Here is a 16,765-nt window from a genome sequence, read left to right as displayed (position 1 = left end):
GTATGGTTTGTTCCTGGAATTGCCCAAGCTTGTTAACAGGCCCTTTGTCAGACCCAAAAGAGACAGACAGGGGAGGAGTCTTCAGATACATGTAATCATGTTTCCCACTTTCCATTTCACCCGTTTCTCACTACTCTTCTCAGTTCCCTAGAACACAGGGGGAAAAAAAAAAAAAAAACCCTGCATTTTTATTGATATATTAAGCAGCACTTTAATACAGGACAAGTATTTGTTCAGGGAACAAACGTGTCAAGTTGCCTTGTCATGAGACTAGCTGGGAAAGGACACCGTCCACGGGTCTGATAACAGAAGCGTGGTTTTTGCTGTTTATTAAAAATGTGAGCTCCTCTTTGGGCTGTGGGGAGGCCTCCCTTAGAGTCTACCAGGAAGGCTCCTCATGGAATTCAGAATGAAGACCTACACTTAAGGAGTAGCAGCTCGACCTCTGCTTTGCTGGAGAGTGGCTGAGAATCTGCCAGCTCCGGGGTCTGAGGGAGTCATGACGGTTGGGATATCTGTCCCAGGTGGCTCAGGGGTTGGAAGAGGGTAAGGCTGTCTTGCCTGGAGACATGATTTGCCTTCTGTGGCGTCGCCCAGGCAGTGGTGACAGCTTATCTCCATTCCGCACCATTCCTCATTCCCAAAGGAACCAGTGAAAAGATGACTGTGCTTCCCAAAGTGACAAGGAATGGGTGAGGAAGGGAGAGAGACTAAAAGCTATGGATGCCAAAGAGATTTCAGAGCAGATGAAGAATGAAGGACAGCCCGAGAAAGAGTTACTTAGGAACTGCTCAGAATAAAACTGCCTTTACTGTTTCATAGAATCATCTTAATATCTCCAGCCCTGTATTTATAGCTTTTCAAAGGTTCACTTAGATTTATAAATAATCGAACAATCCTGGAGACCTAGTGCGAACATAAAAGAGGACAAGGTTTTTTCTTAACAGACTTAAAATATTCATCATGAAGATAAAATTTAAAGCAAAATAAAACTTTAAAAAATAGCCAACAGGCATAGACAGACGTTAGCAAAGATTACTTTGAGAAAACTGATTTATATAGTTGCTATGAGTCACACATTTGATCCTAAAATTCTAACTCTCAGCCTGGGTGTTGATCACTCAGGGACGTGTGGTGGCCTTCACACACTCTTATCTCACTTTCAAGTCTAGAAGCACAGGTGATGAAGCAGTTTTTGCTGCTGTGAGAAAACCAAAACTTGATGGTGTGTGTCGCTTAGTGCAGAAATGTCAGGGCAAAACACAGTCCTGGACTGTCACACCCTTAGACCACAGTTGTTAGTGTGTAAAGGTGCTCCTGGCTCAGGTGCACAGCATGCAAACACATGTGGCACACAGAGAGTGTGCGTGCACACACTTTACATCCACAGCAGTGATAAAAATGGTGCACAAACACCCCTAGCACACATTTATAGAAAGTAAAGCACACACACACACACACACACACACACATTGCATACATGGTAGCACAATGTATTCATATCGTAGACACAATGACAGTGAAGAGTGCATATTTATTGTATTGCATACATAGCAACAATAAAGAAGCTCATGCAAAGCAAATGATGAATTCTGCTGGCATCAGGCACTTTGGCCCTGATACCCTGACATACATTGTGCAACACACAACTAACTTTAATCCTGTGTCCCCAAAGGTGAACACACACATCCTATAGGGTAAGTGGACCAGGTAGAGTAGTTCGTGGCTGTAGTCAGCTACAAGGGAAACTGGAGCACTTGAGCCCAGGAGTTCAAGGCCAGCCTGGAGAACAGAGCAAGACCCTGTCTCAAAAATAGATAAACAAACAAACAAACAAAGACATAATTAAAACCTACAGGTTGGTAAGAAAGTAGTAAGGGCCATTAGGAAAGGTCCTGATAGCAATTTGTTAGCTATCCTGAATTTTCTTCTTTCTTTTAGGTCTATTAATTCCATTTCTTCAATAAGAGTATGCTATTTTGTACTTTTTATTACATTAGCAAGTAGAAATTTGCTAATGTAATAAAATAGTACTAAATAGTAAGTTTATTAAAAAATAAAAATCTGTCAAATATAAAAACAGAGATAACAGAGATTTCAAATTTCCTTAGCCAAGTTCAAATGAATGGATGGATGGATGGATGGATGGATGGATGGACAGATGCACGGTTGGATGGATTGGCCCAAACTCAGGCAGGAGTGTAATTGATCCTATTACAGAGGAGCCAGTCTGTGTGTTACTAAAAGACACTTCTGCTTCAAAAGTGGCTTTTTGCATTAGTGAAGTAGCCCAGCTTTGTTGTCCCCATGTTAAACCAGAAGATGAAGGTATTCTTTTATTGAAGCAAACATGTGGAAAATTGCCCTGGATTCTTAGAGTGTAGAACACGTCCCCTGAATGGAATAAGGTTCACACGCAGGGCAGATTTAGACGGGGGGCACTTTATTGGGGTTACTGCTGGTCTCTACATGGTCACAGCAAATAACATCATGTCCATCTAAAGTCTTATGCCATGAGAGTGACACATTTTCTCATGTGCAGTGTTATATTCTAAACTGTCAGCAGGCATTAATTCAGTCACTGGTGAAGTCCTACCACCTAGAGATGAACCCAGCCTCAGAGGGATGTTTTCCACTTCAGCGCTGCTCGGCTGGCAATTACTGGGTCATTAATATCATTGCATGCGATTAGTGACAGGAGAATGAATTAGAGGTTTGTGGGAGGTGTGCCCTTCCCCCGCCCATGAACTTTTTACTCTGACCCTGTCCTAGCTGGACACTTCCATATCTCTGCAAAGGTATTTTAATGATGAAAATCATTAAAAAACTAGAGAGTGGACAATGGATTATGTGCTAGATATAATTCACTCAAACACATGCTGCTTCATGGTTCAGAATATTTTCATTAGATGTTATCACGCTCTCTTAACCAGGAAGTTTGGCTTTTAAAAATCTTGATGCTTAAGCTAATATAGACAATAGAGAATTATGTTTTATCTTGAGAACTATTACATCATTCATTTCTTTAAAAAAAATGTGAGTTTAGTCATTACTATCGAATTGGTCATCTGGACACCTATTTTTAAAACACAATTCCTTTCTTAGTAGGTTTTTGCCCATGTAGAGGTTGACTCTTGTGTGGAAAGGTAATTATTATTTTACTGTTGACTAAAATGTCTTCAGTATATTAACTGTCTGAATCACTGTGGCAATAAGAAAACTCCTTGAAGTGCATGGGATGAAAAGCCTTTTTTATGAAATCATGTTGAATTTTTTTAACCTAATGAGAAATTCTACCTGCATAAATCATCATAACTTTAGCAATAAAATTTGAGTCCTGGATAGCAATATTTCTCCTCAGCCAGATTCATCAAAAACCAAGTCACCAAGTTGTTGCAAGCAATGTTTTGAGGGGAAATAAAGTAAACCACTTCATAAATAATCATGTGTGTTTAAGCACTGCTCAGATAAAAGAAAAAAAAATGGGGGGGGGGGGCAGAAGCAGTTTATTGCCAGCACTGTTTGATCTTTTCCCAGAAAGGTGTCAACGTACTGGGCTGAACCTGGAGATGCAGGTTGAACTTCCCTGATATGAAATCTGAAATCCAAAATGCTTTGCAATCTGAAACATTGAGTGCTGACATGAAAAGTCTATACAAATGTTCCAAAGTCCAAAATCCCCAAACCCCAAAGGATTCCCAAACCTGAAACCTCTGATGCCAAGCATTTTAGATAGGGATACTGAGCTTCTGCTTCTCTTCCCAGTCACTGCTCCTGGGTGCACACAAGTGTATACACTGCTTCTTCTTCCACTGTAGGTAGCTAGTTACTTTCCAGTATATGCCATCAAAGACAGCTAAGGCTCTTGAAATCTTTAATAATTGTAATTTGCTTACTTTTTGCACAGTTTTTATGGTTGAAAGGTTTTATGATTAAGCTATGATAAATCATGTTTCATTTTAGGTGTGAAATTTTTGGCTGTGTATTGTGACTGTCCTTCCAATGGACTGGCCTCCTAGTGTCCAGGCCTTCTCCACTTTGTTAGCATCTGCACACTCCTTCCACGTACATCTCAGGTCCTGTCTGTTCCCAAGTGAAAGTGGCTAGGGAATCGAGGTCATTAAACTCTTTTAAGTGCACATACAAACAAAAGCAGCTTAGTAAACATTTTTCAAAGTTACAATATTTTTTTAAAACCTCTGTTTCTGAGTTGTCATTGTTCTACCATATCATTGTTCACCATGAACCTTTGAAATCGAGGAAATAAAATCAAACAATTTTATTCAAGAACTTGTACATGATTCGTGGTGTTGTCAGTCATTCTCCAGTGCTAGAAAACAGGAGGGAAGGTCTAAATTGTGAATCCATTTTAGAATTCACTTTTTCCACATCATTCTGCTTAGTAGAAAAACTAATTAATTGTGTTGTATAGAAGTCACTGAAGCTCAGCCAGTTATTACTTCTCTATGCATGACTTGCTGCTTTAAAATTTCAAAACACAACCATAACAATGTGGCCTAATTCAAGTGATTCTTCTTATCGAACTAGAACAATGTTCAGTTGGTGAGAAATTCACACCTCCTACATCACTGATAGTTTATACGGTGTTTTAGCTATGAACAGTTTCCCAATTTCAAAGTAAGGGTTCATCCAGAGTCAGTGAGTTATCTCATCCAGGAGAGGGGTTTTTATTTTTTTAAAAAAAGATTTGGTGAATGTTTCATCTTGAAAGTATTACCCTTTGTGTTTTTTCTTTCTTCAAATAAAGCTATTGAAGAAGTATACCACATATACATTTGCTCTAAGAAAAGGCAAATTTGACTTTGTTGGATGACATGCTATGTGATTTAAAAGTAATGCTGAACTTTTTTTTTTATATTAAGCCAAACATTAACAATAATGTTTTGACTGCCCTTGGAAAGTCAGAATGATATGGTCCTCATTTCTTTTACTCTAAAGCCACAGTAAAAGAAAAAAAAAAAAAGACTTTTGAGTGATTTTGGGGGCACATTATACAGATGTAGGTTTCAGATACTTTGTTAATTAACTTTTAAAAAGCAGTCATTCATTTTTGACACATTATTTTTATGTTTAGGATTTTCCCCCCTTCTGAGTTAGTATCTTAGAGGACAACTGTGCTATTCAAGGCATGACATCTCATGAATTGTGTTCTAGAAATGGAATCCCTGTTTCTGTAACAGAGTTCGCATCACATATTTTGATTTGAATCTATGCCAAGATAAGTAAATAGATCTTGACTTCCTGGGTTGTGCATTGGCTTTAAATAATCACATTCTGTCAGCTTCCTTGTATTTCAAATGCGTGTACCCCCTTCTTTTTACTTTCTCCTTTTTTTGTTTGTTTTGTTTTTTCTCGATCACCATGATACATGAAAACAGTGATCTAGTTTTGTGTGTCATGTCTATTTTAAAGTCGTGGCTTTGCTTTCCATGTTTCTCACTGGGTTATGTTTTTTTTCTTTTTTAGTCCCATGGTTTGCCAGATAACAGGATTCTGGTTCTTTAGAAGTCTGTGTTGAGCCTTAGGAGAACCATGTGTGGCAATCTGGCCTAAGAAACCCTCCTTCACAGGGCATGAGATGGCATGGTGGGAACGAATAGTACAGAGGGTGATATTGACAGAAGATTTTCATAAAATGCTGTTTGTTTCATGATCAAATGAGCGTGAATTATGTCTAGCTCAGCTTTAAGGATTTTTATTCTTACTACTCTGTGGTTTTCCTGACTCTGTATGCTTATTATCTGTTGCTCTTTGGTGGACTCGTTTGAAGTTGATATGAATATTTGCTTTCAAATGTCCATCAATCTGCAGCCCTTTCAAGGACCCCCACCAATAAGCTACATAGTAAAATAGTTTGACATATCTCCTACAGTATTAACCTATCTTGAGGCTTCATTCTTCCCTTAAGAACCTAAAAAGCGTTCTTCATAGAGATGCTCCTATTCTTTAGGATTTTTTGGTTGCCCTCATTTCTAATCTCCTGGCGAATGAGACCCACATAGGGGCCCAAATGCAGCAGTTTGATTCTCCATCTGATTAGCATGGTTTGGCCAGCCTGATGGACTCCAGCAGGCAAGACCTACCCAGAGCTGCAGCTAAGCCTCCTGGTGAGCAGAGATGTAACAAGCAAACAAAGACAGGCGAAAATGCAATAGTCTTCCTTTCTTTGGGGGTGGTCTAAAACACAGCCAGGAATAGTCTCCTCCTCTGAGCCCTTTACCACCTGCTGATTCTCATATTCTCATTCTCTCTCTCTCTCTCTCTCTCTCTCTCTCTCTCTCTCTAGTCAGATAAGCCTTGTCACTCTGCCTGGTGAGTGAGAACCACAGATAAGCAGGTGCAGTTGCTGCCCCTGCTCTCAGATGTGCCACACAACTCTCAGGGCCTGTGAACTGGGGGGCTTCTCTTTGCTGAGCAGTGATCTCTGCCCACTGGAAGTCAGACCCTGGAGGAACCATATAATGATTTCTGTATACTCCCTGCATGCAATTAGACCCCTGGAGCAAAAGCTCTTAAAAGCAGACTGTAAAATGCCCATGTATCTTTATTAAGCCTATTTTCCAACTGGAGGGAGCAACTTCTTGTGATTTTTAATTTTATAAAGTCTATTTTTTTTTTCCTCTGGGCCAAGGGGGAAAAATGCTTGGGCACTAAAAGCTTAGGTATAAAGATATTCTTTTTTTCCTGTCTCTCAATGATTAAATGCAATTTTATCCATTTAGTAATAATTTGAGTGTGGCTACATTAGATAATACTGATGGAGAGATACAAGGAAAAACTCAATGTAATGAGATAACGATTTATTTTTACTCTTTGTCTTACATTGAAAATTCTGAGGACATTCAAATGAACAATAAAAATAATTGCAAAATTGTCTCCCCAAATGGAAATAGATTTTATTCCCAAGCATTATCAATTTTCTTATGATTTTTTTTCAGAATCAACCACTAAGCCTTTTAAAGCTTCTGGGGACCTGGCTGTTGCAGGAGAAATCAGAAAATTAATCTTGTGGTTGTATTTCAGAGTTTAATGCTGGGAAAGAGGTACACTCGGGATAGGACCTTTGGTCATGTCAGTATTCAGGTGGAGATGAAGACCTCTAGAATTAGAGCTGCATTCTCTGATGAGCACTCCAAAAGGAAGAGGGAAGTTAGTTTTCACTATGGAAAATTATATTTATATCAAATAAGAAAGTGAAGTCATTCCAAATTAGCTTAATTTTAAAGATTACCTTCTGCGTGTCGGTTAGTAGTAAATGTCTGAAACAGGATTATCTGTAATAACATAGACTATCCCTAACTTATGGTCAAAATCTTTCACGGTGGAACATGAAATGGTAATTTCAACTTCAGCCCATTTTTAAGCAGGCAGTCATCCCAGATGCTATTGTAACATTAGTAATGAAGTTTTTCAATACCTTCCCTTGACTTCTGCAAGTTATAAGCTAACTTAATGGGAAAAGGAGCAGAATTTGGAATGTGGGAGGAAAATTGTCCTCATACAGAATGTTGTCTCCCTTGCATGTCCCCACACTGCCCTTACCCAGCTCCCCCTGCACAGCAGCAGCTTCCTGAGAAGAGCTATGCAAAGGCTCCACCTCTCCTTGTTTTCTTTTTTGACTGCCTGTTTCTTTTCCTTTCTTTCTTTTCTCCCCCTCTGTTAACTAAGGAGGAAAAAGTTTCAACTCTTCAGGGTGCAAAGCAACTTCATTCTTATATAACAGTTTTCTTCCTACTAACCTAACAGTCCATGGATGTCAAATTATGGATTGCAATTTAATTTGAATGCCTTTAGAGTTGTTTATGGTTTGGGGATTGTTTGGACATCATTTTGAGTAAACCTGGGAGCTTGGCACAAAGGCACTGACCTACAAATTAAAGGGAAAAAAGTCTCTCCGACAATGCCCACCTCTCCTGCTCTCCAGCTGGCAGAGCAGTCTTCAGAGGCTCCTCCCTCTGCAGATGCAGTGTTAATTATGCTGGGAAGCACCAGGCTCTCCAGTGCCTGCCTTCCCCTTTCTGGGATCCATTTAACTTTTTTTTTCTTTTCATTCTGAATCTTTACTTGTCCCCCCCACCCACCTCAAGATTAAAGTAAACAAATCTCTGTTTCTCTTTATCTTTTCCTGTGCCCTACTTCTTAGACATCATTTTGTCATTTATCAATTTAGCATTGAAACTTTTAGCAAGAAAAAGTCATTTAACTTTGAAGCTCATGCACTTTTTGCAGGGAGGTGCATTTACGTGTATGTGAATTTAAAAAACATTGGGATTTGACTTGAATTAAGTCCACTGAACATGCAAAACCATCAGCCAAATAGATCAGTTTTCCACTTTTCTATATGAAGACATACCTTAATTTTCTAAAAATAAAATAAGAAAACTAAACTATTAATCAGAGATTATACTGCTGCTCTGAAACTGTCCAGAACCAGAGTCTGCTCCTGGGAATTCACACTGAGGCCTTGGGAGGAGTAGATACTTTGAAATTTAGCTACTTAGTTGGAGAAGGGGAAGCTGGGAAAGAAGACTGAAGAATGGGGAGGAGGTTGTTTAGATTCCCAGAAGCATACAAAGGTTTCAGGTGTTTATTTTTACTTATCTGCTAAACATTCTCTCCATAATCTAAGAACGGTTTATGTCTACTTCTTACCCTTCCTGCCAAAACAACACCCATTATTATGGCAACTATTGCCTGTTTTCCCAGGAAAAACTTGGTGTCAGCAATAGCAGAAAAATGAGATGCAGTGGTGAGACCCAAGTTAGAGCTCTCTGATAGCCAGATATTTACATGCAGAAGAGGCTGCCTTTGTTTTTAAGGAAAATGGTGATGGTAGAAGTTGATAACTCAAGAACACAAAGAGAAATAAATAAGTGCCTTATTTTTTCAGTTATATACTTATGCATGGAGTGCATGTTTCTACTGTAAATGAACTTGTTTGCTGACCTACTATCTGGCAAACAAAGCAACCTGATTTAAAGGATATCTTCAGGTTTATTATTTACCAGAACACCTGTCCCTTTTTCAGTCCCTTTCAGAGTGCAATGTTCGTAGACCAGACTTCAGCAATCAAAGTGGAAGATGATTTAAGTTGCAGAAATGTATATGAAACACTTCTGTTCCTTGGCCCTTGAACTTTAGGGGTGTGCAGTGTCCAGCACCCTCCACCTCTGCCCTCCTGGAACTGGTTCTGTAATTGAAAGCCTGCTCCTCATTAGAGTGCCTGGCAGCCTAGCTCTGCAGCTTTAGTTACAAAGCTATTCAGAGAACTCCCCGACCTAAAGAGACAGACAGTAATGTGTTTAAAGAGAGCACAGTCTGCATTTGAAAAAAGAAAAGGGGGAAAATCCCCACTGAAAATGGCAGAAGGGCTCTGTCCCCCCTCTGCCCTCAGTGCTGATGGGGGAAGGGAATCCCGCTGTTGAACTGGGGGCTGGTGGTTGTTAGGAGTTCTCACCTTACTTCTAGGGCCTCTACAGGACCCAGAGACAGAGGTTCCTGTGTTAACCCAACAGGGAGCTTGGTCGAGGAGGTTGGCCACAGTCACACATGCGTTCTTTCTGATTTCTACCTTAATGGAGGAAGAAAATCAGACTTTGAAAATTTGAATTCTGGTGGACTTCTGAAGTACATTTAAGGCTGGAGAAGGAAGAAAAAGGGTGTGGGAAAGCTCCCCTTCTAGTGTTTATAGAACTTGGATGTTTGACAAAGGGAGCATCAAGCTAATTGTTCTTGAAGCAGGAAATCTGTAGTGGAGGAAGCAGGTGTCCTGGGGTGATTACCATGTTTCAGAATTGCCATACTCACTCTTTTGCTCTTTGGAGCTTGGCTCCAAAGAAGGAAGATGCTGTCCCTTTCCCCATAGGCCAGCCCTGTCAGCCGTGTGTGAAGGAAGGAGAAGGAGCTGGTAGTTGACATGCAGCCGTGTTTCCAATGTCCATTTTCCTTTGTTTCTTTTTCTTTTTCTTTTTTTTTTTTTTCGGCTTTCGGCATCCCATACTTTTAGAAAACTTGTGACTAAGAGTAAATTCTTATTTTTCAAATTGTTTTCAGACATTTCATGTTCATGTAAACTTGGCTTATTGATTTCCTGATTTTTCTTTATTTTTTTGTTTTGTCCATTTTATTTTTAATCAGCTACATCAAATGGGTCTTTGGAGGGCCTGGATAACCAGGAGGGAGGGGTGTGCCAGACAAGAGCCATGAAGATCCTCATGAAGGTTGGACAAGGTAAAGACCACCTGCTACTTCCCGAAGCCACTGTGCCCTGGTCAGGCCCCGCTAGTGTGGCTCCAGTGTTGACACTCGCCTTCATCCCTCTTCTCCTTAGTTTGGAAAGCAGACACTTCTCTGCACCTCCAGCCACTGAAATTTCCTCAAGCCAATGTAATAAGCTTCTCTTACTGGAGATCTCTCTAAAAGTTAAGGTCAGCCAGGCAGAATGTCTATTGCCATATATGTATACTCTTTTTAAAAAAGCAAAACACCTCTTTGATTCCATTCAAAATCTCCACAATGTAAACTATGTTTCTGCAGTTTTACTCGTTTCCGAATGTTGACTACTGAAGAGCTGTGTTCGTTGTGCCTTTTCACATAGAGATAACCTATTGTGCAGAAAGAAAGAATTATTCTTCTAATTAGAAATTGGTATAGTAGTCAATCAACTTGCTCAGTTAAATTGAAATGTCATCTGCAGTGCTTTGCCTGCCAAATGCAAGAATCCCTATAGTTTCCACAGATGGCCTCACAATCTAAACCTCAGAAATAACTAGTATAACCGTTGTGTTTTAAAAGGAAAATTATATTCTTGTATTTCACAGTGCTTTGCATAAGGAGTCTTATGTTCATTGCTATTCATGCCTCTTGAGATATATGTGCATCTCTTAAAGCTAGATGCTATCAGATGTTAGTGCTGTAATTAATCATTTGTTTTTCATGTAGATGCAAGTTCTGCTGGATCAACCAGGAATAATGATCCAACGAGACGTCCAGAACTGGAAGCTGGTACAAATGGAAGAAGTTCCACAACAAGCCCCTTTGTAAAACGAAACCCAGGTACACCAGTGTGGTCTGTGTTTGTGGGTTTGTGTGTGCCACGTTCTTAGTATCCTAAGAGGTAGAAGAGAGTCAAAGTGCTTCTGTGCCAGATGAATTAACTAGTAGTTACAGTCATCAGTAATCTTTGCTCTCAGTGTGTTGTTATTAAACTCAGTTAGACAAAATAATTCATTGCCATGAAAGTCTTACATTCAGAAGAGCAGAATTCATCAGATGTAAGAGCCAGTTAGTTATTAGTACTACTCCCTCAAATCACAGTTTTCATTGGCTGACACTTTATGGAGCTCATTGTCAACACCAGCTTAAAGCTGATGTTAATGTATATGTAATTAATGTTCTAATCCTCCATCTAATTATATCTAATCCACAAAGAGTCTCACTGATCCTCTTCTGAATTTTAGATGGTAACATTTTTAATACTGCATAATGCTATGCTTTTCAGGTGGCTGTTGTTAATTTTTTCACATCTTCTAACTAAAATAAAATATTAAATGGATTCCTGACTAAGGTTCAGAATACCCGATAAAATTGGCTGCCCTTGAACTTGATTTTCTTAATAGTCTTGGAACTGTGTATATTGGTTACTATGCTAATGAATGTTTCATACATAGCTGGTGAGCAGACGTCAGCGTTTTGTATTAGGGATCTGTGTGCTTGGTTGGTAGTTGTGCAAATTTAGCATCTGCAGCAATATTCTGTCTCTTTCCAAGAGTCAAGGAGGGAAGTTGTTATTTCTGATTTTCAATGACAAGATGTGTCAAATTCTTGTGACAAACTGATAAATGGATAATATAATGATGCCAGGCAATTTTTTAGTGCTTAACATTTGGGTTGGCAGTCTGTTCAGTGCGAGAGTGTCTGCTGCCTTCCAAATATATTTTAAGTGTAAATCAAATAATACAAACGAGTTTCGAGTTGAACCTTTTCCCAGGCCCCGCCACTCTGTTCAGGTTCTGGCGCTGTTCTGCCCTAGGCAGGGTTCTGCCGCGGAAGAAAGGCTGTTTGAAGATCCACATGAAACGGGTTTCTGAAGGGAAGGGGACGAGCCCGGCCACAGGAAGGCTAAACGCTGCCCACAGTGGTGGCCCCTCTTTTTCTTCCTCCCCGCGGTTGCCCCAGGCTGGCGTTCGGGTTAAAGAGGCAGGGAGATCAAGGGCTCGCTGTCACGCCAGTTCGCGCTCCTGAGGGATGGGGACACATGAAAGGAAACGATGTGGTTGGGGACGGCTTGGAAGTCCGACCTGGGCATCCGTCCCCTTTGCCACTGACGGCTGACGTCTGCCGTTAGCATTTAGCTATTAAACGAGGTACCTGGCTCGTGGAAGTCTGGCTGCCCTTTAAGTCACTGGTTTTGCTGGCTTTGGGGGGCGTTTTTTAACGCCGCTGATTAGCCCTGGCGACAGCAGTAACTATTTCTGTCCTTCTCTCCTGGCTCCGTGTCCCTAGATTCCAGCACAGACGGCAACAGCGCCGGACATTCGGGGAACAACATCCTCGGTTCCGAAGTGGCCTTATTCGCAGGGATTGCTTCAGGATGCATCATCTTCATCGTCATCATCATCACGCTCGTGGTGCTGCTGCTGAAGTACCGCCGGAGGCACCGCAAGCACTCGCCGCAGCACACCAACACGCTGTCGCTCAGCACGCTGGCCACGCCCAAGCGCAGCAACAACAACGGCTCCGAGCCCAGTGACATTATCATCCCGCTAAGGACTGCGGACAGCGTCTTCTGCCCGCACTACGAGAAGGTGAGCGGCGATTACGGGCACCCGGTGTACATAGTCCAGGAGATGCCCCCGCAGAGCCCCGCCAACATTTACTACAAGGTCTGAGGCTCCGGCTTCCTTCGCCCCAGAGGGACCTCAGCGCCCCTCCCGCTGAGGGCGGCCGCCGCCTTGTCGCCGCCCCGGTCAGCACCGGCCCCTGACTGAGCCAGGGCGGGAGCGGGATCACGCCTCGGGGAAGAGCCCCAGCTGGACAGCTTTCTAGTCTGTAGCATTTCGGCCTTGGGGACCGCGAACCCTCCCTGCCAGCCGGAAGACTGTGGCGGGAGACGCCCGATCGTGGGGACTGCTGCGCGCCCCGCGCGTCCTCGAAGCCATGTGCGGCAGTCACTCAGGCCTCTGCGGAAGCCCAGGGAGGGCGCGAGGTGTGGACGAGAGGGCGGAGCGTCCCAAGGCGCTGCTGCCCAGGAGTCCTGCCCGGGCGGGCCTCTCCCGCGGTGCACACTGGACTTGTCCCTCGGACCTCGGGCTAAGTAAGGTCCTCCGCGGTCTCTAGCGTTTAGTCCTCACTGTCTCACTCCTGTGGTCCGGGGCTCGGCAGCACCTCACCTGAGCTCCTCACCTGAGCTCCGCACCTCCACATTCTGCATCACTCACGGGACACTCGTGGCCGGAGCCCCGCTCCTGCCCCTTGCAACAACAGCTGGGGTCACGTGGGCAATCCCCTCAAACCCCGCTCGCTGTAGGTGCCCCCCAGGCGCCAGGCGGTCAGCCAGCCGGGAGGACTGGGAGTTGGTGGAAGGGCCACAGGGAAAGGGCTGGCTGCGACTGCAGGTCCACGCTGCTGCCCCTGAAGTGGAAAGTGGGGAAGGAGAGAGAAGCGAGTAGGTCACAGCACTTTGGCTTTGCTAAGACTGACGGAGCCAGGAGACACCACACACGCAGGGGATGGCGGTCGTGGGAGGCGGTCACGGTTACCAAACAGCAATGTGCAGGGAAACCAGGTCCCTCTTCCTTCAGTGGGACAAAGCGGGGCACTGTTGGAGTGGAAGAGCCTGGCGGGGAGGGAGAAAGTAGGCCGCTGGCGACGCACTCGGGCAGGACTGTCGTGGTACTGGCAATAAGACATACAGCGCTGGAGCTGTAGGAGAGTCGGTCTGCTTTGGGTGATGTTTTAAGCAGACTCAGCTGCTATACTTGTCACATTTTATTAAACACAGGGAAAGCATTTAGGAGAAGAGCAGAGAGCCAAATCTGACCTAAAAGTTGAAAAGCCAAAGGTCAAACAGGCTGTAATTCCATCACCATTGACATTATTAAAGAATTCTCATATGTAAAAGGTAGGTCAGATTCCCCAGCCCCCCTAAATGCCCCCGTCCCCACCCCCTCCCCCAATTGAGCCTTATGACACTTTGGTTTATGGCGGTGCTGTCCGGGCTGCTAGGCCACAGGGAGGTACTGCCGAGTCCAGTGCCCGGTGCTCGGTGTCAAAGTGAAGCACACAAGGCAAACCTCTTAGAGTCCTTAAGACGGAAGTGAATTATGATGTCGAGGGGGAGAAGGAAGATAGGACATATTTATAATAGGTGTATAGAACACAAGGGATATAAAATGAAAGATTTTTACTAATATATATTTTAAGATTGCACACAGTACACACCAGAAGATGTGAAATTCATTCGTGGCAATTAAGTGATCCCAACGCTCAGTGCTTTAAGAGATGAAATGTAACAATTGGATAGCGACTTCTGGGAAAAACAATACCACTCCAAAAATAACAATAATGAGAGCAAATACAAAAATAACAGTCCTCGGAAAGCATCTCACAGACTGTAGACTAGGAAATACAAGCCCCAAACACCAGGAAGTCGATGTGACTGCGTCATCTATTTAACAATGACAAGATGTTCCGGCATTTATTTTCTGTGTTGGGTTTTCCCTTGCCTTATGGGCTGAAGTGTTCTCTAGAATCCAGCAGTCACACTGAGGGAGTTTCGGTTGAAAGTCTGGCTGGGCTCCCTCCTCCTCTCCTTCCCCCCACCCCACCCTTCCAGAAACAAGAAGAGTAAACAGGAAACCTACTTTTTATGTGCTATGCAAAATAGACATCTTTAGCAGAGTCCTGTTACTATGGTAACACTTTGCTTTCTGAATTGGGAGGGAAAAAAATGTAGCGACAGCATTTGAAGGTTCTCAAACCTCCAGTGAGTACCTGCAAAAATGAGTTGTCACAGAAATTATTATTCCCTATTTCCTGAACCTGAAAATGATGTTGGTCCAAAGTGCGTGTCTGTGTGTATGACTGGGTGTGTGGTATACATGTGTACATATATGTATAATATATATCTCCAATATATATTATATATATCTATATCATATTTCTGTGGAGGGTTGCCATGGTGACCAGTCACAGTACATATGTAATTCTTTCCATCACCCCAACCTCTCCTTTCTGTGCATTCATACAAGATTTTCTTGTAAGCCATCAGAAGTGACTTGTAGGATGGGGGAGAGGGTCGAGGAGGGGAAAAATGGGAAACAGTCTGATTTTAATGAAATCCAATGTATGTATCATCAGTTGGCTACATTTGGGTTATATGCTAAACTGTGAAAAATCAAATGAGTTGATGAAGAGTTACCTGCAACCAATTGAAAAGTGTTCTGCGAGTCTGTTTTGTGTCTGGTGCAGAAGATGACAATCTACCAACTGTCCCCTTATTTGGAGTTGGTTCAGCTTTGGAAAGTTACTGTAAATGCCTTGCTTGTATTATCGTCCCTAGTCACCTGACTTCGGAATTTGCACCATCGTGTTTAAGTGAAGATGCTGTAAATAGGTTCAGATTTTACTGTCTATGGATTCGGGGTGTTACAGTAGCCTTATTCACCTTTTTAATAAAAATACACGTGAAAACAAGACAGAAATGGTTTTTCTTACCCAGATTGTGTACATAGAGCAATGTTGGTTTTTTATAAAGTCTAAGCAAGATGTTTTGTATAAAATCTGAATTTTGCAATGTATTTAGCTACAGCTTGTTTAACGGCAGTGTCATTCCCCTTTGTGCTGTAATGAGGAAAAAAAATGGTATAAAAGGTTGCCAAATTGCTGCATATTTGTGCCGTAATTATGTACCATGAATATTTATTTAAAATTTCGTTGTCCAATTTGTAAGTAACACAGTATTATGCTTGAGTTATAAATATTTTTTTCTTTCTTTGTTTTATTTTAATAGCCTGTCATAGGTTTTAAATCTGCTTTAGTTCCACATTGCAGTTACCCCCCCCCCCCCCCCCAGAAAATGAGACCCGTGAAGTCACATTCCACGTCTGTTTCAAACTGAATTTGTTCTTAAAAAAATAAAATATTTTTTTCCTATGGAAAAAAGTGCCTTCAAAGTATTTTCCTTTTCTTCCTTATTTTTTTTTTCAATTTTTTCTTTCTTTTTGTTTCTTATTTTGATTTGCCTCTTTCAACTCTGTTACTCCAAAATTACAATTATCCAGACCCTTCTGCCCATGAATATTTTGGGCCTGGCTCCTCAAATCAGGTCATGCACATCATGTGAATAATAATGGCTTATGACATCCTAATCATCCTGAACAGGACGTGTCTCTTGCCACACCTGCATTGCGCTGTAGGAATGGTCACCTGCACAGGTAGCTATGGAGGACAAAGAAGGGAATGTACTCTTACCTCGCACTTACTTGCAGATTTATCTTGTTCCCATTTAAGCACAGTGGTTCACAATGGATCGATTTATTTTTCTTCACACAATAATCCCAGGGGAAAGAAAAAAGTCAAGTGTTCTTTGTAAAGTGTTACATTGAGGAAAATCATTTTGTGCTACTGGATTATGATGAACCAGAGGCCAGCAGGGAGACTGACCACGTTTTCAGTGATCTCCTTTCCAGGGAGGGTGACTGTGTGCCCTGAAGGCTGGTAGTAGTTTCCAGGCCTCTTGTGG

General features: G+C 42.2%; 1 protein-coding gene across 2 annotated transcripts in view; it reads left to right on the top strand.

The window, feature by feature from the left end:
* Efnb2 (ephrin B2) overlaps positions 1 to 16,090 on the top strand; it is a 42,745-nt gene extending 26,655 nt beyond the window's left edge. Inside the window, exons 3-5 of one of the 2 annotated variants that reach the window (XM_027938921.3) lie at positions 10,159 to 10,251; positions 10,963 to 11,076; positions 12,526 to 16,090. In XM_027938921.3, the coding sequence (XP_027794722.1) occupies positions 10,159 to 10,251; positions 10,963 to 11,076; positions 12,526 to 12,911 (593 nt within the window). In that variant the 3' untranslated portion in view covers positions 12,912 to 16,090. The remainder of the gene's footprint in view (positions 1 to 10,158; positions 10,252 to 10,962; positions 11,077 to 12,525) is intronic. The other variant, XM_034635954.2, reaches the window with a different exon arrangement.
* Positions 16,091 to 16,765: the final 675 nt, after the last annotated feature.

The sequence above is a fragment of the Marmota flaviventris genome, chromosome 4, assembly GCF_047511675.1.
Source record: "Marmota flaviventris isolate mMarFla1 chromosome 4, mMarFla1.hap1, whole genome shotgun sequence".
NCBI lineage: Eukaryota > Metazoa > Chordata > Mammalia > Rodentia > Sciuridae > Marmota > Marmota flaviventris.
Note: the sequence above shows the minus strand (reverse complement) of the source record. Positions and strands in the feature narration are given on the sequence as shown.